Source organism: Scomber japonicus, chromosome 6 (genome assembly GCF_027409825.1).
Source record: "Scomber japonicus isolate fScoJap1 chromosome 6, fScoJap1.pri, whole genome shotgun sequence".
Taxonomy (NCBI): domain Eukaryota; kingdom Metazoa; phylum Chordata; class Actinopteri; order Scombriformes; family Scombridae; genus Scomber; species Scomber japonicus.
Window position 1 is genome coordinate 14,478,495 of NC_070583.1, and position 24,224 is coordinate 14,502,718.

Genomic DNA, 24,224 nt, shown 5'->3' on the forward strand with positions numbered 1-24,224 from the left:
TAGAAACACAGTATGTTGCTCTCTTCTCTACCTCACATAAAATATACAGTATATAGGACTGAATCTTGACCCCAATAATCAATATTGGATTATACTGTCAAGTGCCTGGCAACGCTCACCACTAATTAACACTAAATTCTCTGCTCCTTCCAGACCCCACCAATGCTGAGCCAAGCATCTTGGATGGCTTTGACCACCGAGAGGTGATGATTAATCATCGGGTGGAGCTGCCCTGTAAGGCCTCAGGCTACCCAATGCCCAAATACCGCTGGCTCAAGGACAACAGCCCTTTGGAGCCTGACAGTCGCTTCCGCCAGACCATCACAGGGTTGCTGATAGAGAGCTTGCAGCCCAGTGACTCTGGGACGTACGTTTGTGAAGTGTGGAACAGTTATGGCAATGCTGAGGTCATGGGGCGCGTGTACGTCAAACGTAAGTCTTTTATTAAAAGGAGGAGATCCTCTTAATTTAGTGTCTTATCATTCACACCTCATGATGTGTTCATTTATAATTATCGTATGTAAACCATGGTGCTGTGAGTGGATGGAAAACAGAAGAACTAAAAGGTTTATGACTATTTAAGTGTCTATATGTACAATTTTCAGTCCATAACTGTAGACTCTGGTTGAAACAGTCTCTGGAATTTGAGATAGTGTTAATGAGTAGGTGACTAGCTATGATGCTATATGGGCAAAATGGACATGAAAAGCATCTCCTGGAACAACCAAAGATCATGAAACAACTAACATGTACAGTACATTTTCATAACATCTGAAAAAGTTTTAGCAACAACTTTACAGATATCTTTCTATATACAGATACAGGATAACATTTGCCAACAGTAGAGTTAAAAATACTATTGAGCAAGTTAAGTGTTACCTTGTTTGCTGCATCATCTGCAAAGCAGAAACTCCCTGCCAGTAGTTCCCTGCTAACGTGAAAACATATATCCTGACCAAGGCTGCAGTAAAAGATTTTATTTAACAACTATAAATTATGAATTTTTGTAGATTTTTGTTTTTGCTAATCAACTAATCCATTAATTGATGAATAATTTCTCTAATCAGGAGATCGTATGTTGCTGCTTGTTGTTTATCCAAATAACACTGAAACTTCCTATCACCACTACTCTGTCTACAGAGAACAGAAACTATGACTTTCTTAAAAATGCAGCATTTGTCTGATTTCTTGGTGTTCTTAGAGCCTTTGAAGGTGGTGGTCAGCCCTCGGAAGGTGAAAGGCAGTGTAGGTAGCAAGGTGTCTCTGTCCTGTAGCGTGAGCGGCTCAGACGAGTATGAACTGTCATGGTACCGCAACGGAGAGATCATCTACCCTGGCAACAATGTCCGTTTCACTGGGCTCAACCGGGAGAATCTCATCATGGAGGGAATGTCGAAGAGTGACGGTGGAGCCTACCAGTGCTTCGCCAGGAAGGGAAAGATGTCCGCACAGGACTTTGTGCAAGTCATCCTTGAAGGTAAAGTAGGTGGATGTGATTTGCAGCAGTGCAGTACACAGGTATCCATGCACACAAATGCTGACCAAAAGCCACATATACACTATGCATAATCAGTTAGCAGTAACAGATTTAGGCCTTGAGGATCAATAAAGGACTTATGTGTTAATGGCATCCTGCTGTGAATCTCTGCTATAGGCCGTCATTAGTACAGTATGATCATCCTAGACTTCACAAACACATACAAAAAAATACATGCACCACACATGGTGATTCCAATAGCTTACCTTGGCAGCGTTGCTTAGGCAACTGTCTCCTGTGGCCAGGGAGCTGTAAAAAGAAGATATTGATCATCTATAATCATGTGGAACAGCCCTAGATTATCAGAGAGCAGCAGCAGGCAGACACAGACATTTCAAAAGCCAACCACTCTCTCTGTCTGGAGGAAAGCTGCTGGATCACTGTTCATAATGAAACCTCACAATATACAAAGAAACATGTATACACAGAATGACAAAGTCTTGACACAAACCAAAGATTTATCTTTTAGTTTTTCTGTGTTGAGACTTAATTATGATTGTTATTTCACAGAACAGGACTTTTTAAGATTTCCCCCTGACAGCAAAAAGTTTTCATTTAATATACATTATTAGTTCAATAATGAGCAACAGCAGCTTCCATACAGGAAGAAAAACTTTAGTGTTTCTCTGAAACCACCAACATCCCCTAACACAATTCAAAAGAAACAAGAAAATGCTTTAAGAACATTTTAATCACCATACTGTCCATCCTAAAAACTCACAGCACACTGTTTATCTGCAGAAGAAAGATGACCACTTCTCCAAAAATAAGTTGTGGAGGGTTAAAAGAAACCACACACAGAACAGACAGAATTTTACAGTTGAAAACAATACAATCCATGGGACAAGATATTTCTAAATGTATTCAAATGACTTTTCTAGCTCTAATAATAGACAGGAAATCCTTTTCATTCATCCTGTGGAGATGACACTACCCCGTGCAGTTTTTGGCCAGGAAAGTGTTTTTAGTTTGATGTTTCTCAGTGTCGCTGACTGAGATAATTCAACAATGAGTCAGCCTGTTCACACTGCCCTAACTGCCAAAATCACATCAATACTTTATACATCTTTATATCAGGCATTTCACAATTTTTGTATGTCTGTCTTTCAAAGTGCAGTAAAGATACATTTAGCAGTTGGAGCACATTCTCTTTCTGAAACATACTAGATGTTAGATTTTTGTTTGTATTCATTTAACCTGATGATGTTTGATTACCGATTTATTCACCACTGCATTCCTGTCCCCTACCACTTTGTCCCCCACCACAGACGGTACTCCAAAGATCCTGTCCTCCTTCAGCGAGAAGGTTGTGAACCCCAATGAGCCTGTCTTCCTGCTCTGCAACGTCAAGGGCACACCGCCTCCCCGATGCACCTGGTCGCTGGATGACGACCCCGTCATCAAAGACAGTCACCACCACCTGGGCCACTACGAGACCCATGAGGGCCATGTGGTCAGCCAGCTCAATGTGACCCACACGCAGGTGCAGGACGGCGGGGTGTACCGGTGCACATGCAGCAACTCAGCGGGGGTCGTGTACCACCAGGCTCGAATAAACGTAAGAGGTGCTTGTCAAATCAGCTCCTCCAAGAACAACAATACACATACCTGTCTGTCTGTTTGTGTGTCTGTCTTTGTGTCTCTGTCCAGCTGGCTGTTTGGCATTTGCAATACACAAGCTGTGGATGTTGTTGGGGTCTGAAAGTTGGCCACATAATGTATTTTTTTTTTTGTTTTTTTTTAGGATTTTGTTTCTTTTATATATGCTCTTCGGATGATTTGCTTTCTATTGTTTTATTTTTCTATTTTTTTTCTATATTTTGCTCAGTAATTTCTAGATCTAATAATAAATCTTTAATCGCGTTTATATCAACTTTTAGGCTTTTCTCCACTGATTGATTTTGCCTCCATTTTTTGTGTTCTTATGTGTGTTTTCTTTTCTTCTACGCCTTGTATATTTTTTAATAATGTGGCCTTTTTCTCTCCAAATTATTATTGTGCTTTTCCTACATGCCTGTATTTTTAGGTCAAATCCTGGTTTGCTGCACATAAGCGTATCTGGATATTGGGTTCCAAAATGGGCTGGTTTGTAAATAGCCAGAAGAAAATACATTTCTTCTGTTTGCATGAATAAATTTATCTGTGGTTTGCTTGTGTGTGAGGGAGTGTTCATGTGTGTCTGTGTCTGCGCGTGTTTACTCAAGCAGCCAATTCAACTCTTCACGATCAGATGTTAAAGTGATTACTCTGTTTCCATTTTATGAGACACAGAATGTATTACTGTTATGTGGGTGAGCAGTGAGAGCCGAGTTATAAGCATCAGCAGCGCAGTGTTATTTAAACACTGTTTTCCTTCAGATGGTTAGCACACTTTAATCTGCTCGTCATTTCACTGCCTTCCACTTAGAGTTAATCCTGTGGTAAAACAAACAAAAAAAAAGCTTCAAACAACAGTTGCTTTGCATATCTAAGTATTTTGATGGCAGGTACCATATGTGAAGCTGTGGAGAGAAATGTTCTCTGTTTTATTAGCTGTTAACCTTGCCTTGTTTAAATCCTAAATGTTTCGTTTTATTCACAAAAACAGCAAAATTCAAGCACTGCACTTGTGATTTGATGTCAGTACCAATATAATTGAAATGCCCTTTCTCAATTTATGTCACTTTTTAGGCCGTGCCAGCATCCGTCCAATGAAAAACATCACAGCGATTGCCGGACGGGATGCCTTTGTTCACTGCCGTGTGATTGGCTACCCTTACTACTCCATAAAGTGGTACAAGAACTCTGCGCTGCTACCGTTCAACCATCGACAGCGAGCTTTTGAGAACAATGGCACACTGAAGCTCAGCAACGTACAGCAGGTGGATGCTGGCGAGTACAACTGCAAGGTGATGGTCCAGCCCAACAAGATGGACTCCCAGAGTGTACATGTTCGTGTGAGAGGTAAGTATCATTGTGATGCCATGTAGCTCATCAAAAATTAATATTATATTGTTCTCTTTGATTAAGTCCTACAGATAATCAGCTCACTTTTATACACTAAGAAAAGTTACTCAACATATTCATTTTGTTGTTTGGAACAAAACTTTTCTTCATTTCTGATTTGAAATCAAGCAATACAAAAGTTTTCACTAAAATGTGATAAACAAAGCAGTGCTGATGTTAAACAGACAGCATTTGTTAGACAATATTAAGACAATTCAAGAATTTTGTCTTTATCATCACATTCGGCTGTTTTTTGTTCAAGTCACAGCTTGTTTATGTGTTGTAGTGATGTAGTAAAAAATACTTTTCTAAATGGCACAACTCAGTTTAAAGTAAAGTTAAATTTGATGGTAAGAAATAAGAAATATGACAAAATGGCATCACTGAGAAATCCATCCCTACGTAGAGAAATAAAACAAATAGACACACTCACACAGAAAGGCAGACAGCTATATGAATTAATCTCACCATATTTATGAATTAATCGTCCTGATATCCTTCAGTTCATCAGGGTAACTAATAACTGACTGTTATGACTAAGCTCAGTGACTTATCTCCACTGAGATCTTACAACCTGAAACAGGAAATACTAAGAAGGGCTTCTCATTACACCCCATTTCCGTCCCTCTGTACACTATGTGAAGATGTTGTCACCTCAATACACTTTCCCACAGAGCAAGGGAAACAGGGAGGGAGTATCAGGGAGAGAAGAAAGTGAGAACAGAAGAGAGAGCAATGATATAAAGCAACACTTCCCAGTGGTGCTGTAGTGAGCGAGTGCATTTGTTAATTTACTCTACTCACGCATAAAATGCGGAAGTGTCTTTGGGGATCCCCAGAGGCCATTATCTCCACTTTGTTGTGAATTAAATAAGCTGCTAAAGTGCTGCTTATTTCTGTGTTATTTGAACTCACTGGACACTGAACCACAGATGACTTGTGTGATGGCTGGTGATTTCCCAGAGAATAGAGCACAGGCAATTTGAATAGGCTTATTTTAAAACTGTGTGATTATATTATTCAGCCTGATCCACTTTTTGCCTTAGTTTTTTCTGGATATGTGCTATTTCTGTCATCAGGGTTTATATAGTGGATAAAATAATTAGTTGATGTCATAGGCAGGTTAGCAGTTCTGTAGATGAGTATGTAGTTTAGTAGAGTATTATCAATAGACATAGAGACAAAGTTCAGTTTGATTAAGTTTTCTTTTTCCAAACAACCTGAATGAGTCACATAAAAGTTATTTTGTTCTGTGTCTGCTCTTGTAGCTTCTTGTGCTGAAAGGATAAATGGTAAATGGACTACTTATATAGCGCCTTTCTAGTCTTTAGGATCACTCAAAGCGTTTTACATTACAACTCATTCACCCATTCACACACATTCATACACTGATGGCAGGAGCTACCACACAGGGTACCAACCTGCTCATCAGGGGGAAACTAACCATTCATTTTCATTCACACACCATTGGCGCAGCAACGGGAGAAATTTGGGGTTAAGTGTCTTGCCCAAGGACACATCAGCATGTGGACTGGAGGAGCCGAGAATCAGCTTTCAATTGGAGGACGACCACTCTACCTCCTGAGCCACAGCGGCCCCTCATAGGGATAGAGGATAAAATGTTCTAGTCTGAGAGTGACTGGGGATTATTGCAGAATGCTTTGCTATTCATGTCTTTTATGTTCCTTCAGTGACCTCTTTAGAGCACAATTGTTAGAAGATTGTGGGGTTAAAAAAGGATGCAGTACCTGAATTCAGTTAATTGTTCTTTTCGATGTTCTTTTCGAAGAAAGACTGAAATCACATTTGATCTTTGTGTCTCCCTCCTTCTCTCCTCCTGTCTGCAGTCCCTCCTTACATTCAGCCCTTTGAGTTCCAGCGTTTCACCATTGGTCAGCGTGTCTTCATCCCCTGCGTGGTCATGTCAGGAGACCGGCCGCTGGATATCACCTGGCAGAAGGACGGACGGCCAATCCCTGCCAGCCTGGGGGTGACTGTGGACAACATTGACTTCACCAGCTCACTGCGAATCTCCAACCTGACGCCCGACCACAATGGCAACTACACCTGCATCGCCCGCAATGAGGCTGCCGCTGTGGAGCACCAGAGTCAGCTCATAGTTCGAGGTGAGCACAGAGGAATGTATTTTATGTCTCCTGGCACCTGTAGACTATTACAATCTGTATAGGGTTGAGGGTTTTCATTTAACCAATCCCTGCAGCTTTAGACTCATCTCATTTTTTCTAGCTGCAGGTAAACTGCTGTAGTGCTCGGTAGAATGGAAACCTTCATAAACAGGTGCTCTATAATAAAGACACCAAAGAAATGTCATGTATCAATGCCAACTGCTGTGTGTGTGTGTTTGTCCCCAGTTCCTCCTCAGTTTGTGGTTCAGCCTGAGGACCAAGATGGGATCTATGGGAAAACTGTGACTCTCAACTGCTCCGCTGAAGGCTACCCACCACCCACCATTGTGTGGGAACATTCCAAAGGTATGTTAAGCACAGCATGTCTGCTTAAAAGGGAAACATCACCTAGAAAGAAAGAAAAACAACAATATAAATAATAAACAATATAATATAATAATAATATAACACAATATAATATAAACAATAAGTAAACAAACGTTGCTCTCCTGACACATCTGGAGGCTCTCAGGCCCAGGAGTTCAGTTTATTATTGTTAAGTGACTGCTATACATATATAAGAGACATTAATAGCACAACTCACTGTTTATTTTGGGGTTCCCCCTCATACAATATTTCCTTTGTTTTCAATGAACAAAAGTCAAATTAAGTCAGTATGTTCAAAAAAATCACAAATCACAAGTTTAACTCTAAGGGCTGTACAATCTGTACAACATACAACCTCGATTTGGAGGACCCAGAATTGAGAAAACACCTCAGAAACCACAGTAAGAGGAAAAGCAACAGAGCTCTGTACATAGCTGATGTGTTTTTACAGGTGAGTGGGTTCCATTTGCTTTACCCGCAGCAGAAGGATATGGGTGCATGCACTGACATACAAACACACACAGCCATCTGCACTAGAAATATGGGCTGGGGGCTTGCAGAGTTTCCTCCTACATTCAGTCAGGAATACTCTCGTCATAAACCATTTATTGCAACAAATGATAATACAGTTTTACTTGGCGTTGAATGCTCCACTCTAAGATGCTCCCTGGATTAGCCAGCAGCATGCTGAGCTAAAAACAGGGAGCGCAATGTAAAACCCCTTTGGAGTGGGCCAAAAGAAAGACATGAATTGCAGATTGACCCTAGAGCCATGATGGGACCCTGAACCAGAAAGGTGGAGGCTGGGATGGTGGAGGCAAGCTTTGCCAGCAGCAGTGTGAATAATGGTGAAGCTAGAGCAGTGTAGGTGGGAGTCATATTTAAGGTGGGAGTCATCTCACCTTGTGGAGAGAATGGCTGTGATTGGTGTGTGATTGATAAGGTGTGCTGATTCAATCAGTGGCTGTCAGCTGATTACAGCTGGGGTGTATGACTTCAGTGTCCTGCATGAACTAAGGCTATGCTTCATTTATAAGAGAATCACTAGAGAGAGAGAGAGAGACCAGTACAAATAAACATGCCAAACAGGCAGACATACAAAGACAGAGACGCAGGGAAAGACAGAAGGAGACAGACAGACAGGAAGGCAGCAGGTGAGTTCAGCCACTTGAGCAGGGCAGATGAAGAGGGGGCCCCAGGTGTTTGCTCCATCATCCATATAACCAGGGATGAAAGCTTCACCAACAGAAGGACAACAACCAATGAGGAGTGGTGCGTGTGTGTGCATGTGTGTGTGTGTGTGTGTATGTGTGTTTGCTGCCATGATCAAAGGAATGAAAGAATCAGATCTGTCTTTCCCTCTTTGATGGGATGTGTGTGTTTGGGCACGGCTGTGTGTGTGTGTGTGTGTGTGTGTGTGTGTGTGTGTGTGTGTGTGTGTGTGTGTGTGTGTGGATGTGAGACAAGTAGGCCTCATGCCTGATTAGCACCAACTGACCAGTCCTGATCAGTACAGAGAGATCAGGCTAAGCTGTGTGTGTGTGTGTGTGTGTGTGTGTGTGTGTGTGTGTGTGTTTGTGTGTGTGTACTCGGCCGTAATGTTTGAAACAAGCAGAGTGAAGCACCACATGGCTCCTTTTTACCTGCTTTTCCACATTTTTTCCCGATGCTCTCTAATACATTTTTGAACAGGGTATCAGTCAGAGCAAAGAGGCAATGAAAATAACCACAGAAAAAGATGTGTGGCTTGGGAAGGTGGCTTGGGAAGCTATTGTCTAATTTGTTGTAAGCCAGTGTGCAGTTTGCCCAGAGAATGACAGTCTGGCATGCTTTTACTGCAAAAGAAATAGCTAAGAGCCAGATGAGTGTCTCTGGGAGATATGGAACAGTAAGTAAAGGTCAACTGCTATTAGCATAACGACTAGCACTATTTGGATATGCAAAATCCATAATTCAAGGAAGAACACATCTCCCCTACTCTCCCTTCCTCTCTCTCCCAGAGCCAGAGGAGCAGGAACAAAGTCACCACTTGACCCTTTGCTAGCCACGGCCACTTGACTGCATTTTAATTAAAAAGCAAAAACCCACAGCTCACTAAATGGCCTAATAGCTACACGCTAACTTTAACACGAGCTAATGCAGCATCTGGCTCAGTTCACACGTGTTTAATACTACATGAGCAAGGTGGAATACAGTGATTTCATCATTATAAGAGCAGAGCACGCACAGTTGCTAAAGATGTTACCCCTATCATTCAGTGTCAGTGACATATCCTACAGATTTAAGGCTGCTATTAGAGATGAGATACTGTATTGGTTAACAATAGAAAAAGACAGATTATATAATTTTCTATTAAAAAGATAGATATTAATTACACACAGGCAGTAAGCCAGAGTGTGTCAAAGTTGTCAAGTCCAATTATTTCAATTATCCTTCAGTGATGGATTCTAAACCTCAGTCAGATTGGACTTTTGACTCCACTTATTCTCAAAGCAGACAAATCAATGCCTTTAGGATCTGTGCTCAGTTGCGATTACATCAATTTATATTTTAGGGTCATTAACTTGGTTTTTGGAAATATTTCCTCTGGATACATCATCTCAACAAACAGAAATACACAGAATAAATCCAGAGAGTTGACCATTCACATGAAATACTATTAAATCAGAGGAAATCTTCGTCTAACTACAGTAAACATCTTTCAATCTCTCTGGCAACACCCCCATGCTGAAGGCTAGGACGGCCTCTCTGGTCTCCCTCTGCCTGTTGTTCCTCTGCACCAATCTGCTGTCTTGTTGAACACGAGCATTATGTCTGTTCTGATTGCATCACACTGGCAGCTCGGCCAGCAACACTGTGCTCAGCAGCTGTTTGGCGGTTTAAGGATTTAGGCCTGGTGTTAAGAAACATGTTTACAATCCTCCCTAAATCTGACAGGCTTTGTCATCAAATCTGTAAACATAGACGCATGGTCAAATGAATACACACACACACACACACACACACACACACACACACACACACACACACAATGGTCAACTTTACTGTATGCCATGTATGTATCTCTACTGTTGTAACATTAGAGCAAAATATGGAATTGTGAGTATATTTACATATATAGTCAGATATTACGGCTAAATATTAATTTTATCATTATTTACAGCATTGTTTCTTTCCATGTTGCAGGTGCAGGCGTTCCCCAGTTTCAGCCCATCCTTCTAAACAGCGGCTCTCGCATCCAGCTGCTGAGCAATGGCTCTCTGCTGATCAAACACGTGCTGGAGGATGACAATGGCTTTTACCTGTGTAAGGTCAGCAACGACGTGGGAGCTGATGTCAGCAAGTCCATGTACCTCACCGTCAAAAGTAAGGGCCTTTAACTGATAACAGCTGATGGGCAGCAATCAATGTGTATTTTAATGTCTGAGTTGGAGCAGCAATAGGCAGCCGTTATGAGTGAGTAGCAGCCACAGGATTTTCCAGATAGTTCCTCTTAAAAGTGATGGGGGAGACATTTAGTACATAAACAAAAGGAAGTGAGAGGCAGATTTACAAGCTGTGCAAATGATTAACCAAACAGAGTCTTAGAGTTTCAGATTCTGGTCAAAATGCATCCAAAACTCTTCACTGGTGTAAATTTCCTATAATATAATAATTAAACATTTTATAAGTTAAGCTAATCAAATGGGTTAATTTATTTACTAGACATGAGATAAATTAGAAGACAGATTTGTTTCAAACCATTATTACTTGGGAAGATAAATGTGTAGACAATTATTCACATTAGCCATTTGTTGAAATAATGAAGGCTCATATTCAGTAACACTAAGGGAAAATTTGTCTGCACATATTTATTTATCTGCATGCAGATAATTTGCTGTGTCCTACTCTGACTGTATGTAAGCATGGGTCTTTTTGTGTGTGAGTTTGTGTTTGTTTTCATTACTCTCTTCAGTGGTTGGTATGTTAATGTCCCCGTGGCTACAGGTCTTCCTGCCGCCAGTGAGCATTAGCATGTAGCTCCCCTATAGTGCAAGGAGTGGCTCCTCATATCCATGGGGCTTAGATGCGAGTGGGTCTTATTTTCTCTTTGCTGCTGTTATCAAACTGGAGCACGAGGAGCCCCGCTGACGGGCAGCCCTCTCTCTATCTCCTTTTCTCTCTCTCTCTCTCTCTCTCTCTCTCTCTCTCTCTCTCTCTCTCTCTCTCTCTCTCTCTCTCTCTCTCTCTCTCTCTCTCTCTCTCTCTCTCCTCACCAGCCCACAGTCTGATTTATAAAACACAAGTACTATATGAAAAACAATTGAGCATATGTGTGTAGTTGTGTTTTTACCAATTACAAGGAACACACATTGAACTTTATTCATTTAAGTGAGTCTGATGGGATGGAGGTAAATTGTGCAAAATGTCCTATAACTGACCCTGACCTCTGACCTTGCCTGCTGGATAAATCAGGGTTTTTTAGTCATTAATTTCAACTGGCACGGTATGGATATTCATGTGTCACTGTAATTAAGCCTCACAGTGTACAAGGTTGAGAGCTGCCACTGTGTGAAGCTGTCAGCGCTACAGCACCAGGCTCAGAGACAAACATGCTCTCTGTGTTTTCATAGGTCAGTTTCCTGACTGTAGCGCCCAGTTGCTATGCAGCAAGTTGACCTATAGCTGTACTAACCCTTTTTCTTCCATTTTCTATCAGCCACAGAACAAACACTGAGGCTGCAGCTTCACTAACTCAACTCAGCTCTCAGTTGTTTCATGCAATAAGCCTGTTTCACATTAGATTTACACTCAATTATTTTGTAAGAATAAACATATGAAAAACATGTAATATGTTAGAACAGCATTCGTTCATGAGGTGTTTGTACTGTTGTCTTTGATTCATTTAGAGTTAAAAAGAATGCTCACCATAAAAGAGATGATATACTGTAATGCTGTTATCATTGCAGATGCACTCTTTTCTCTTCTCTAACCTTTTTTTTTTTTTTTGGAGGCCATTTTCTTGTAACAGTGTTCTACTGAAAAAACATGCAGGAGCATGGAGGGGCATACATGTGGTTTCTTTTGTGATCCCACTCAACTTTTTGAGATATTTGATATTTTGAATTATGCTATGCATACATTTTACAAGAAAATAAACAGTAGACAGAACATTGGTGTGTGTGTGTGTGTGTGTGCGTGTGTGCGTGTGTGCGTGTGTGCGTGTGTGTGTGTGTGTGTGTGTGTGTGTAGTCTTTCTGGTGTGTGTACATCTTGTAGTGATGTGGGGAGTGTGAGAAGTAAACTGAGATTGCATGCATAGTTTCTGTTTCATCGATTTTTATAGTCGTATTATCTTGCATAGTATAGGAGAGAAAGGGAAAGAGATCAAGAGTTGACCCACCGAACTCACTCTACTGTTGCTCTAGGCTTCAGATTCATGCTGTACTCTGCACTATCAAAGGGAATTTTGACAACTTCACTGCTGAATAATGTAAGCTTACTTCTCATAAACGACAAGTAGTTTCATTAACATGAACCGTAATGGTAACATTATTTTGTGTTTTAGCGTTTATACATTTATATCAAAAACATGTTCTGCCCTGAAAGATAAATCCACGGTTTGAACAGTAATTTGATTAACATAAATGATGAGATCAGTTTTCACTGATGTTAATAAACAATTTCTGTTTTGTTCACTACAAGTCGACAGCAGTCGTGTAGTACACAAGTACAAATGTTTTTTGTTTGTTTTTTTCAGTTTGTAACCATAACAAAACAGTTCATTCTTATTAGAAATGTACCCATTGGCTGCTTACAGAGTGCATTCTCACTGATAAGAAAATGAATAATTATTCAACTTATTAAACAATTTTGCTGTCCCTCCAGGGACAACTCAACCGATCTGAGCAGTATTACCAAGTTCTTATAATTCTTGCAATACTTCTTCAAAAATGTTTTTAGGTTTCATCAGTATTCTTACTCAATCAATATTATTAATTAGATACTTATTACTATCCACACATTAAATGATTTGATTCAGAACCACTCTTATGTGATTGAATTTAATCGCCATGTACATTTTATTAATACTGCAGCTAATCAATAATCATGCTAACAAACTAATCATGCTATCATCAGTAACAGAGTTGTACTCAAACATTTACGTAATCAATATTCACTCTGCCCATTAACATCTGAATTGCATTTCTTTTGCAGTGTCATTTAAAATCTTCTAAGTCATGTATGATTCAGTTAGCATTAACGTGTCATCTTCACGGCTGGAATAATTTACATTACAGGAAACAGCTGTAATTTCCTCAGGCCTATGGTAATAATCTGTGCTGTCATACCTCTGCTGGTATTGGCTGCTATGTCATTACATGCTAGCACAGTCGCATGCTTGTCAGTCATCAACATATCACATTTCATGCCCTTTAAACCCTAAACTGTACTCGTACACTCAAGATGCTTTCTCTGAAAGTGTACTTACTCGCATGAGTGGTTTTGAAAAAGGGAGACCATTACTGTGCTCGTATTCACCAACACCATCATGTCCATTCTCCAGTATTTGTGTGTGTGTATGTGTGTGTGTCTGTTTGAGGACAATTACACATTTCTCTTTTTTTTAACCATATAGTCAGTTATCATATATACTGTATTTTACTGCATGTGTGCATTAGGAAATGCTGGAACTCTTGAGTGCATTTCTGCCTCATTTAAATCTGTCAATATTTCAATTAGAAGCCGACAGGGGGCTCAAGGGGAAGGCAGTCGGCATGTTTCTTTGCTTTATTTGCACTCTCTGGCTGTCTTTGTTTCTTACATTTCCAGCAATGAGAGAAAGATTAAAAAGATAAATAACACATTATTTGTTCCATTTTATATTCTTGTTCATTTGCTGACAGCTGTGTGTGTCCGCCAAGTGTCTAAATCTCCCATTGCACACAACAAACCATACATTTACTCACCATTTACAGATAATTGTATAGCTTTATTGAATCACTCTGCTAACAACATTGTTTTAATCCCAGATTAATATTAGAGTAGTACATCATATATTTAAATTTGTATACATTAGTCTGTCCTCTGTATCTTTGTCTGTCTGTGTATGTTTCAATGTTAGTCTTATATGAAATGTTACAAAGTGAATGAATGCTAAAATCCTTTAATACAGTCTATGATAAGGCTCAATCCTATCAGTGTATTTTAATATCCATGTTGTGAATCCAAGCAGGGTTTGTAAATGGTCAGTGATAGGTATGTATCTGCTGATTATCAAGAAGTTTTCCAACTCTAAAAAGCCAATATGCTCAGGGCCTGAGGGTACAGTATGTCATCAAATATTTTGTTTTGTCCAACCAACAGTTCAAGACACAGAGAGTATTGAGTTTATTATCATATATGACAAACAAAAGCAGAAAATCGCCTCACAGCAAATGTTTTGTCATTATTTGTTGAAAAATAACTGGAATGATTGATGAAGTAGCTGCCAGTTTATTTTCACTTGATGAACAATTAATCGTTTAATATCTTGCAAATGATAAGACCATCTTACCACCAAGATAATTTGGTAACTTGGGGTTAAGACATGCCACTGACAGCATGGTCTAGAGAAGAAAAAGGATCCACCTCTCATTTATTATCCATCTACACCTCCCTCTCCTCCTGTCTGTGCCTCTCTGTTTTGTCCCCCCTTTCTATCCCCTCTGCTTTCTCTTTCTCCCTTGTCTCCCCTCTTCCCACTCACACATTTTCCTCTACCCGCCTGTGTTTTATTACCAGGCCCCTGTAATATCGCTGGATATTAAAAAATATACATCAACCGAGCAATTATGGGCTATCAAAAAGAATAGGTTCAGCCCGGGGCCCTGCGAGTGCTGCACGGTAGATGTGGAGAGATGAGATGAGGAGGAAGCGAGTGAGTAGCCTCACCTCAGCTTGGGCCACTGAAGCACAATCAAGACTGGTGAAGACTGTAGGACATTTCAGATACTGCAGTCTACTTCACATGGTAGAGATCTTGAATACATGCACATTTAGCATGTTTCATTCACACATATGCATACACAATACAAGACACAAAACATCTCTAAATGCATACAGATATATTCATACATGCATATTCATACACAGGAGGGAACATAGACACACCAAAACAGAGAAGCATACGCTCATACATACAAACATAAATGGCAAACCCTCTTTTGAACACATGCACAGAGCCTTGCATACTGTCATTGTGTGCCCTTTCTCAAGCTCTTCTGATGAGCCAATGCGAGCCTTGTCAGTGTTAAGTTGCACTGCCAAGGCCTCAGATTTAGAAGTAGAAAATAGCCCCTGTTAAGAAGCAATAACATTTAGAGAAGGGGCTGAGGAGACTCTTTTAATAGGACTCACTTAAAATTCATAGTTGCTATGCAAAATAAATCAGCGATTTCCTGCGCGGGGGCAGTGGGAAAGGGGATGATGGTGTGGGGAGCAAGGGAGAGGGAGGGGGTGCAAGTGAATAAGAGATGAGGTTTAAACGTTGGCAGTCCCAAGTCTGACACATTCCATCATGTCGGGGGTGGGTTGGGGTTGAGGGTGCACACACGCACACACACATAAGCACACATGCCTACATGCACAGTTGTACACACACAGGAACACAAGCAGCATACCCTTTTAATTTTTGTTGGCTGCTTCAAAGAAGAAAATGTGCTGTGGAGAAAAAGAAGAGACACTTTGAAGGAGTCTGTGTGTATGGGGGATTTTTGTTTGTGTGCTATTTAACTCTGGATTTGAATTTACAGTTTACAAATTAGAGTCTCAGCAATACATTGGCTGAACCTAGCTTATCAAAGATACAGTATCAGTGTTGACATGTCCGTCAGATGATAAGTCACAAGACATTGCTAAAGATATGATTAAGGTAAAAAAAACTGTGTTGCTATTACATTATTTGTCCACCAGAGAGCACTGACAAGTTTATTTTTCAATTGTAAAATGTCCAGCTCAGTACATGTCGTAAACAATAAAGTAGGTCTAAAATTCTGGCCAGCCAAAAAAACCTAAAGATACATGTACGCCATTTAGCTGGCGTAGTAATTATGAACCAGGGAAGTGATGCAGTTCAGATGACATCAGTTTAAGGTGACTTGATAAGATGATTTTTGCCTTTTTAGGATGAGTTGTCTATGTTGGATGGCTAGATGCAAGTCAAAAAGTGGACTTTGCTGCAGAAGACCACTGTTTGCTTCCAGTTTTCAATTGCGTGTATCGTTTCCAAATTATCCACCATTTTACAGCTGCAACAATAGCAACGGAGTAGGCTACAGCGGAAAGGAGGAGACAAAACTCCTGCACTCCAGCTTTAAGCCTTAACAATCCAAAACTGGTCGACCCCTCACACAAAGAATTGCACAAACAAGTAGCTACATTTTACATGTAGCACTGAAATAATAAATAACAATGGAGCAAAAATAATCTGCAGCCTGGCCACACTACAGGATAGGTTAGATTTAACACATCGGGGAAATTCAAACACTGTCAGGAAAATTGCCATTCACACAAGTACAGTTTAATAGATTATTCATTATAATTTCAAGTACTCTAATTGACTTGTATTTCTAACCTTCCTGGCAATCCTTCTACAAGCAGACTGTACCAGACTGGTGCTTGTGAAAGGCCAAAACAAATGAGCACAAAGTTATCTACAAATACAGTTTGACCCAGGGGAATACAGTTTGTGTGGGGAGCCATGTGTGCATTTCTAAATTGTGTGTCTGATTCTTTATGTGTGTCATTGCTTCTGTTTTGTTTTGCATTGGTTTGTCCATGTGCATCTTAACTTTTTTTCTTGTCAGGGTGCAGGCATGCACACTGTCTATGTTTGCAAGGCCAGTTTCTGTTTCTGTTTGTTTTATTTGTGCATTACTGAAAGTGCAAGGGTGTGTGTATCTGTCTTTATCCGTGAATGTCTGTATATGTTCGAACGTGTGTGTCTGTGTGAGAGAACAGCATGGCCAGCGGACTTGTCTGCTGTGTATGAATAATCAAAGTGGTCTCTCTCATCATTAAATCATCGCTATCCTGGTGGGAGCCTGAGGAGGGAGATGGAGTGAGAGAGCGAGGCAGAGGGAGAGGGATCATAGTTAGCGCTGCAGGGGTCATGCTCTCTCTCTCTCCTCCACCGTGTAGTGTGGCTGAGATGTGTCATGAGCACAAGTCTTTTCTGCTCTCTGTGCTCGCCCACTTAGCTCCCCCAGACACACACTCTCATCCACTCACATTCATACATATGCACATGCAGTATAACACTCATACACATGCACACAGACACGTTATTCAGGAGTGTACAGACATTCACACTCTGACTCAAACACACATATTGCATCTCTCTTGGAGGAGAAGGCCTCCAACCACTGCTATAGCATTATCTGCCACATGTAACTGCCACTACTGTCCTTTTCAATGACACAGTACTAAACTCACTACAGAACATATGTACCCCACAGATACTAGAAATCTTTAAATTAGTACTTTAAATTGTAACATAAATAAACATTTATCATATGGCCATGCAAAAGAAAACTCACAGAATAATTCTCATAATTGAAATCTCCTCTGATCAATATTTTAATAACATTTGAACAAACAAAACAAACCTACAGGCAATCATTTAAATCTGCTGTTGTACAGAGATTTATAACATCTTTAAGCTAATTGTTTTGGTTTCACGGCCACAGCATTATTGTTTTGATTTCACTCACATGCGGCAGACAACAGTTTTCTGTGATAAAGCCTTAAAAACCCACAGGATGAACACAGTAAAGCATTTAGTAGCTAATCAGCTTGATATTTCCCTCATGGGTAGGTGGAGACCAAAACACAGCTAAAGGGGACTAAATATTGGACTTACATTTGTCAGGTGGCCAACGAATGATAATGTTGCTCCTTATCTGCTTGCTTATTTAAACAGTTCCTCATAGCAATTTTAGAAATTATTATATGATTATATATTATATATGATCGATTTTGTGACTACAGCTTGTTTCTGCTGCACCCAAGTAGCAATAAAACCCCCAATTATTTCAGGTGTAAGTGTCAAGCAAACCATCAGTGACTGATGGTCACACAAAAAAAGCTATTAAGCTATAAAATTCTCAGACATTTATAGATTAGATGAAATCAAGAATGAAATCAGAAAAATAATCAAAAAATCAAAAAAAAATAAAATCTTTGCATCTCAAGTTTAATGTTGTATGTCAAATCATTTTTGAAGGATTTAGACATAATTTAACTTTATTCTAAATTGTATGGAAGACGGTTAGTTGTTAGCTTATGCAGTTTTCCCCCTCTATCATCTGAAACGTCTCTCTCTCTCTCTCTCTCTTCCTTGTTTATTTTAAAAGTTGGGTTGTTGCACACTCATGAATGGCACTCAAAAGAATTGCAGCATTATTTTTGACACTGCATTAACAGTTCAAAGTTTTCTAGTCATTTCCCTCTTTGCATGTAGCTTTGAATGGATTCCTGTGCTTGATTCCTCTTAAAGAGATTCTCATAAGCCAACAAGCCACTGGCAGCAACGTTATCAAATAGTTTAAATTATTTTACCTGCATTTTGATGTCTATAATAATAATTAAGATGAAGTCCGTAATGTCCACGCTGATAAAGATTAGCAGATTCATTCTCTCTGCTCACAGCTTCAGAACTAATATGGTGTAATCCAATTCAGTAGCTTCACACTTTAGAGATCATTATACTGTACATAGCACCTGAAAGACTCAGCGAGGGTTATAATCGGGAGACGGCCTCATGCAGTAGGGAGAAAAAGACAGAATGAAAGAAAGTGTGAGTATGAGAATAGTGTGAGTACAGACTGTGAGTAGTCTGGGTGAGAGACATTCACAACACACACACTGGCTGGATGTGTTGCTAATGAGCCTGGCATGCAGTTACGGCATAGATCCAGACTGGATGCACACTCAGACCGATGGGAGTTCAATCAGGAGTCACTACTTTCTTCTCCGTTCCTCTGCCTCATCCTCAGAAGGCGGCACGTTATCGTTGGCTGTCGTTATCAAAGCAGGCGCATTCTTACCTGGAGAGCTTTCAATCTCCACGTATTAGTGGAGACAGGTAGACTCAAACATGACTTCATGTCCCTTGTGTGTTTAAATGGTTGTCATAATTGTCAGAGAAAAAGAGAAAAGGAAGCCATCTCGGGTAAGAGACAAGAAATACAGAGTTAGAGATTCTGTCTTCTCTTTCTCTTTTGATCAACTCATGGGACTATGAAAGCATTATTTCCAAAGTGGTCCTTGGGTGGGAAGAAGTACATACTCTGTTGAGAAACCTGATTTTTGATATGACACTTATGACGACAACAGTGCATGTACATAAAATGGACAAAATCTAGATATTTTAACTGATTTATGTCATTGTCTATTCTTCATCTCCTTCCTCCCCATTCTTGTCATCCCTGCTCCCCTCCTCTGACTTTTCTGTCACCTCCACCCAGTCCCAGCCATGATCACCTCCTACCCCAACACCACTTTGGCCACGCAGGGTGAGGAGAAGAGGATGAGCTGCATAGCCCACGGTGAGAAGCCCATCATGGTGCGTTGGGAGAAAGAAGAACGCATCATCAACCCGGAGACCAGCCGATATGTGGTCACCAGCAAGGAGGTGGCCGATGAAGTAATCTCTACACTGGTGGTGGGTGCCTGGAATTCTGTTTTCACACATTTTTCTATCTAATTTTTGGGGAGTGAACCAGCCTTCAGTCATTTTTATCTGTTCAGACAGATGGAAAGCAGAGAGTGGGGCATGGCAGAGTGAATTCAGGCTGGAATACATTCACATAATCTTAAAATCTACAAGTAGAGTATGAAATATTAAAGAGCTACCTTCCAGTTCAATTTGATGGTTATTAAAACACAGTATGAATGAGCATGTGTGTATTGCAATATTATAAAACTGCAAGAAATACTGTATTGTATGTGCCTTGAGATAACTGATTAGTTAAGTAGCCCACATGGTTTACCAAACCCTACCAGAAGTTTTACTTCCTCTAATTAAATTATAAGTAAAGGATAGAAAAGTTAAATACACTGACTAACCTCCATTTTGAAAAATCAAGCAGGATGAAGCTCGAGTCTCTATCCACCTGAATGCCTTGAATGTTCTGTGTCTCTCTGTAGATTATGCCTACTGTTCGTGAGGACTCTGGGTTCTTCTCCTGTCATGCCATCAACTCCTTCGGTGAGGACCGAGGCATCATTCAGCTGACAGTGCAAGGTAAGCTCTCCCTCGCCTCACACTCAGTTCTGCTCACAGTTGAAGCATTTTTTTCCCTGGGTTTGTTTGGAAGAAGACTAAATTCCCTCGGGCATAGGAAAGTTTTCAGTCATTTGTTACTTAATTCATTCATGTATTAATTTAATTGCTACACGGTGCGACTTCTGCTCTTTGCTGTTCCCCCAATCACTCACAGACAGAGTAAAACTGATACATCTGTCTTTTCTGCCTGCTATCTATTTTTATTTCAAGACTCCCGAATTTTCTGTCTTTCCCACTATCTCTGTCTATGTCTCACACACTGTTGTGTTCACATTCTTACCCAGAACCTCCCGACCCTCCAGAAGTAGAGATCCGGGAGGTCAAAGATCGGACCATAGCTCTCCGCTGGACCATGGGTTTCGATGGCAACAGCCCCATCACAGGCTATGACATTGAGTGCAAGAACAAATCAGGTAGAGGTGACTGAACTGCAGTGAACTATGTGTGGAAAATGGCATGTGTGGATAATTACACATCACCTCTCCCTGCTTCTTCTAGCTTCATGGCTATCAGCCCAGGTAACCAAAGATGTGTCACCCCAGCTCAACCAGGCCACTATCATTGACCTCCACCCTTCTTCCACTTACAACATCCGCATGGTTGCCAAGAACATCATCGGCAACAGTAACCCTAGCAATGAGCTCACCATCACTACGGAAGAAGCAGGTTAGTGAGCTTTTCACAAGGACCTTTACACACATTTGCAACAGTTTTCAGTCTTGGGTACAGCTGAAATCATTTTTACAGAACACAAAATTAAACTACACTACAAATTCACACTCTTTAAAAGTGTCCATTTGGATATGATTAACATTATACTGTCGCCATAATTTATTTTAATGCTTTAATTTTGGTCTTTAGAAAACGAATGTGCTGCCAAAATGATGGTTTAGAAAGAGACCTATTTTGATAAAGTGTCCATTTTCTCCTGCCCCTCAAACCTGTTGAGTCATCTAGAACATTTATTTTATGGTTGTTTTAAATAGAGGCTATCATCTTTTATATCTGGGGAAACAGATCAGTTCACTGTTGCTTTTAGTCAGCTCAATCAGTGTTCACTTATCTTCTATTGCTTGTAATGGTCCCCCCACAGGCATAACAGCACATTAAAACAGCACATTTTACTGGATTCATTGCTAAAATAAAGTCGTGAACTTCAAATTAAATAAAACATGTATCATTTCTCACATTATTGCAAAAGGTTAAATTTGATGATAATACAAGTTAAAAAAAAAGATTATTAAGCTGTAAGGTGCATGATGTGCAAGAGCATGAATAGGAATACATTCTCAACTCAACAGCACCATCTAGCGTAATATAAAGGGAGAAAAAGTAAATTGTTCTTGATGGTGGATCATCTCTCCCATTTAGACACAAGCATGCAGTAATGTTGAGTGATGTGCTTCATTTACAGCTCCTGACGGCCCTCCACAAGATGTCACTCTGGAGCCCACCTCTCCTCAGAGCATCAGAGTTTCCTGGAAGGTGCAGTCAAATGTCACGTGTCGTACTCTGAGCTGAGGCTCTGAAATGTATTCCAACATGTAGAATATTCTATGATGTACATCTCATCAGTCATTACTGAATGAATTAAACATCAAATGATAATATATGAAACACCAGCAATCACTTACCAATGTGGATGTTATTGAAATAAATAAATACCAGGTATTAAAATAGCTTAAACCAGCCGTTTTCACCCTATTTTCCTTCATTGACCCCCATTCTATTTTTTAGTTAACTGAAGAAGTGACACATTTTATGACCATTTCATGTTATATTCAATGCATAACAATAATAGCTCAAAATAACTGATCAGCTGGACAGTTAAATCCAAATAATGAACACAATATCTGAAGAAGTTTGAGTAAAACTTATTGAGCAGATTTTTTGTCCTGTGAATATTGCATCAGAGATGAGTTTCCTCATATTATTAGGAACTTTTAATACAATGCTGTGTCTAGATTATATATTTCTTACATGTTTAAATAACATAATTCTGACAAATGAGAGAGTGAATATATAGTTTGTGTTCATGACTTCACTGCACCCTTATCCTCATTTGTATTTTATATAAAAATCTAAACATTAAAATTAACAATTACATTTAGTTGGGTCCAATACAGAAATGAATGAAATGTTGAGATATATTGTATAAAAAAAAAATTCTTAGACCTTCTTACCACTTAAAATCAAGAAGTCCTCATGATCCCCTGTCAAGCTTTACACTGAGTGGGGGTTTGGGTGCAAAGGTAGTTAATAAGTCGTCTAAACAACATGGTTAAAGACAATGGATATTATTAGAAAAACAATTATTTTAGGCATTAGGCAGTGTTCATCTTCATTTCAAGGTTTCTTTTACAGCCTGGTATTTAGACAATGATCATTTCATTATGATTGTTTATACATGTATAAAACTGACCGAACACATAGTTAATAGTATTTCATATGTGATGGATAAAGTTCGGCTGCATAACCTTGTAGAATCATCTAAACGTAGTCCTGTTTGCTGTAAAAGCGGTCTGTGTTAAGTCCTCTGACTGTTTTTACTCTCTTAATCGTCATCTTTCAGCCTCCTCAGAAGCACTTGCAGAACGGTGTGATCCGTGGCTACCAGGTGGGCTACAGGGAGTACAGTCCTGGTGGGAGCCACCAGTTCACTATCATTAGCGTGGACACCACAGGAGACACCACTGAGAGCATCTTGCTTGACAACCTGAAGAAGTTCACTCAGTACAGCGTGGTGGTGCAGGCTGCTAACAGGGCAGGGACCGGACCATCTTCACAGCAGGTGGTCACCAAAACACTGGAGGATGGTAAGTAGGGCATGTGGGTGATGTGATGTGTTATATATGTGTTATGTCTAAGGCTGGGGTCCACGTGCAAACATCATATGCTGTTATTTTTATTCTGTGTATTAGTTGCAGTTTGATTTTTTATTTTGAACTGAATTATTGAGTGTTGCACCAGATTCCTCCAATCCCTTTCACCTTCAGATGCATTAAGTCTCAAATAAACTCAAAGCAATCCTATGTAAAAGAGTACCACCTACTGGGCATTTACCTCCAGTGCCACTCTGTTCATGGCTATGATGGAGCTGGATGGGTAGTTGAGTTTTTATAAAATGTAAATAGGTCCTTATTTTTTGAGACCCCTAATAATTTTCCAATTTAACTCAATGGTGGGAATAAATTTATGGATTGTTATTATTTCTTAAACAGAATCTACCAACTATTTCAAACATACTCTTTAAGTACTCTTAGTATGATTTTTACTGACTGTAATGAAGCAATTTAATACTTTTCTTTCACATTTGATAAGAACAAAACATCTTATTTTGGGTTCTCCGTGTATTGCTGACATGAGGTTATGGTCTTTGATATTTCCACTGAAGCCGCCATTAAGCTTCCTCATCAATATTCCTTCTTTGTTTTTTCCAATAGTGCCGTCTCGGCCCCCTGAAAATGTCCTGGCTGTTGCCAAGTCTCCAGAGGTCATCTCTCTCTCCTGGATGCCGCTGCCCAGAGAGGCTCTCAATGGAAACCTGCAGGGCTACAGAGTCATCTACTGGGCCAACCTGCCTGACGGAGGTATTAACATGCACACATACAAACACTGATATAATTTATAGAACAATAAAGTTGACTTACTTCCTGATTGATTGATTGATTGAGTGAGTGATTGATTGATTTTTTTATTAACGTGTCATGCACCAGAAGTGCCCAGCCCAAGTGGGCTTACAAGACACCAAAAAAAAAAGGAACAAATAATAGCAAATGAAAACCAGTTAACAGACATTAGAGCAATTAAACATATAAACCATCCTGATACTTTTTCTAGGCTTCAGATACATATTTAGCAAACTTAAAGACATTAAAGT

At 39.9% G+C, this 24,224-nt stretch overlaps 1 protein-coding gene across 7 annotated transcripts in view; it reads left to right on the forward strand.

Moving 5' to 3' along the window:
• The window catches only part of dscamb (Down syndrome cell adhesion molecule b), a 132,517-nt gene that overhangs the window by 90,672 nt on the left and 17,621 nt on the right, over positions 1-24,224 (forward strand). For all 7 annotated transcript variants that reach the window (XM_053320415.1, XM_053320416.1, XM_053320420.1 and 4 more), the window contains 14 exons: positions 154-432; positions 1,202-1,477; positions 2,806-3,102; positions 4,208-4,480; positions 6,370-6,648; positions 6,895-7,014; positions 10,222-10,401; positions 19,524-19,720; positions 20,206-20,302; positions 20,629-20,757; positions 20,843-21,010; positions 21,759-21,829; positions 22,917-23,160; positions 23,788-23,934. In XM_053320415.1, coding sequence (XP_053176390.1) covers positions 154-432; positions 1,202-1,477; positions 2,806-3,102; positions 4,208-4,480; positions 6,370-6,648; positions 6,895-7,014; positions 10,222-10,401; positions 19,524-19,720; positions 20,206-20,302; positions 20,629-20,757; positions 20,843-21,010; positions 21,759-21,829; positions 22,917-23,160; positions 23,788-23,934 — 2,757 coding nt within the window. The remainder of the gene's footprint in view (positions 1-153; positions 433-1,201; positions 1,478-2,805; positions 3,103-4,207; positions 4,481-6,369; positions 6,649-6,894; positions 7,015-10,221; positions 10,402-19,523; positions 19,721-20,205; positions 20,303-20,628; positions 20,758-20,842; positions 21,011-21,758; positions 21,830-22,916; positions 23,161-23,787; positions 23,935-24,224) is intronic.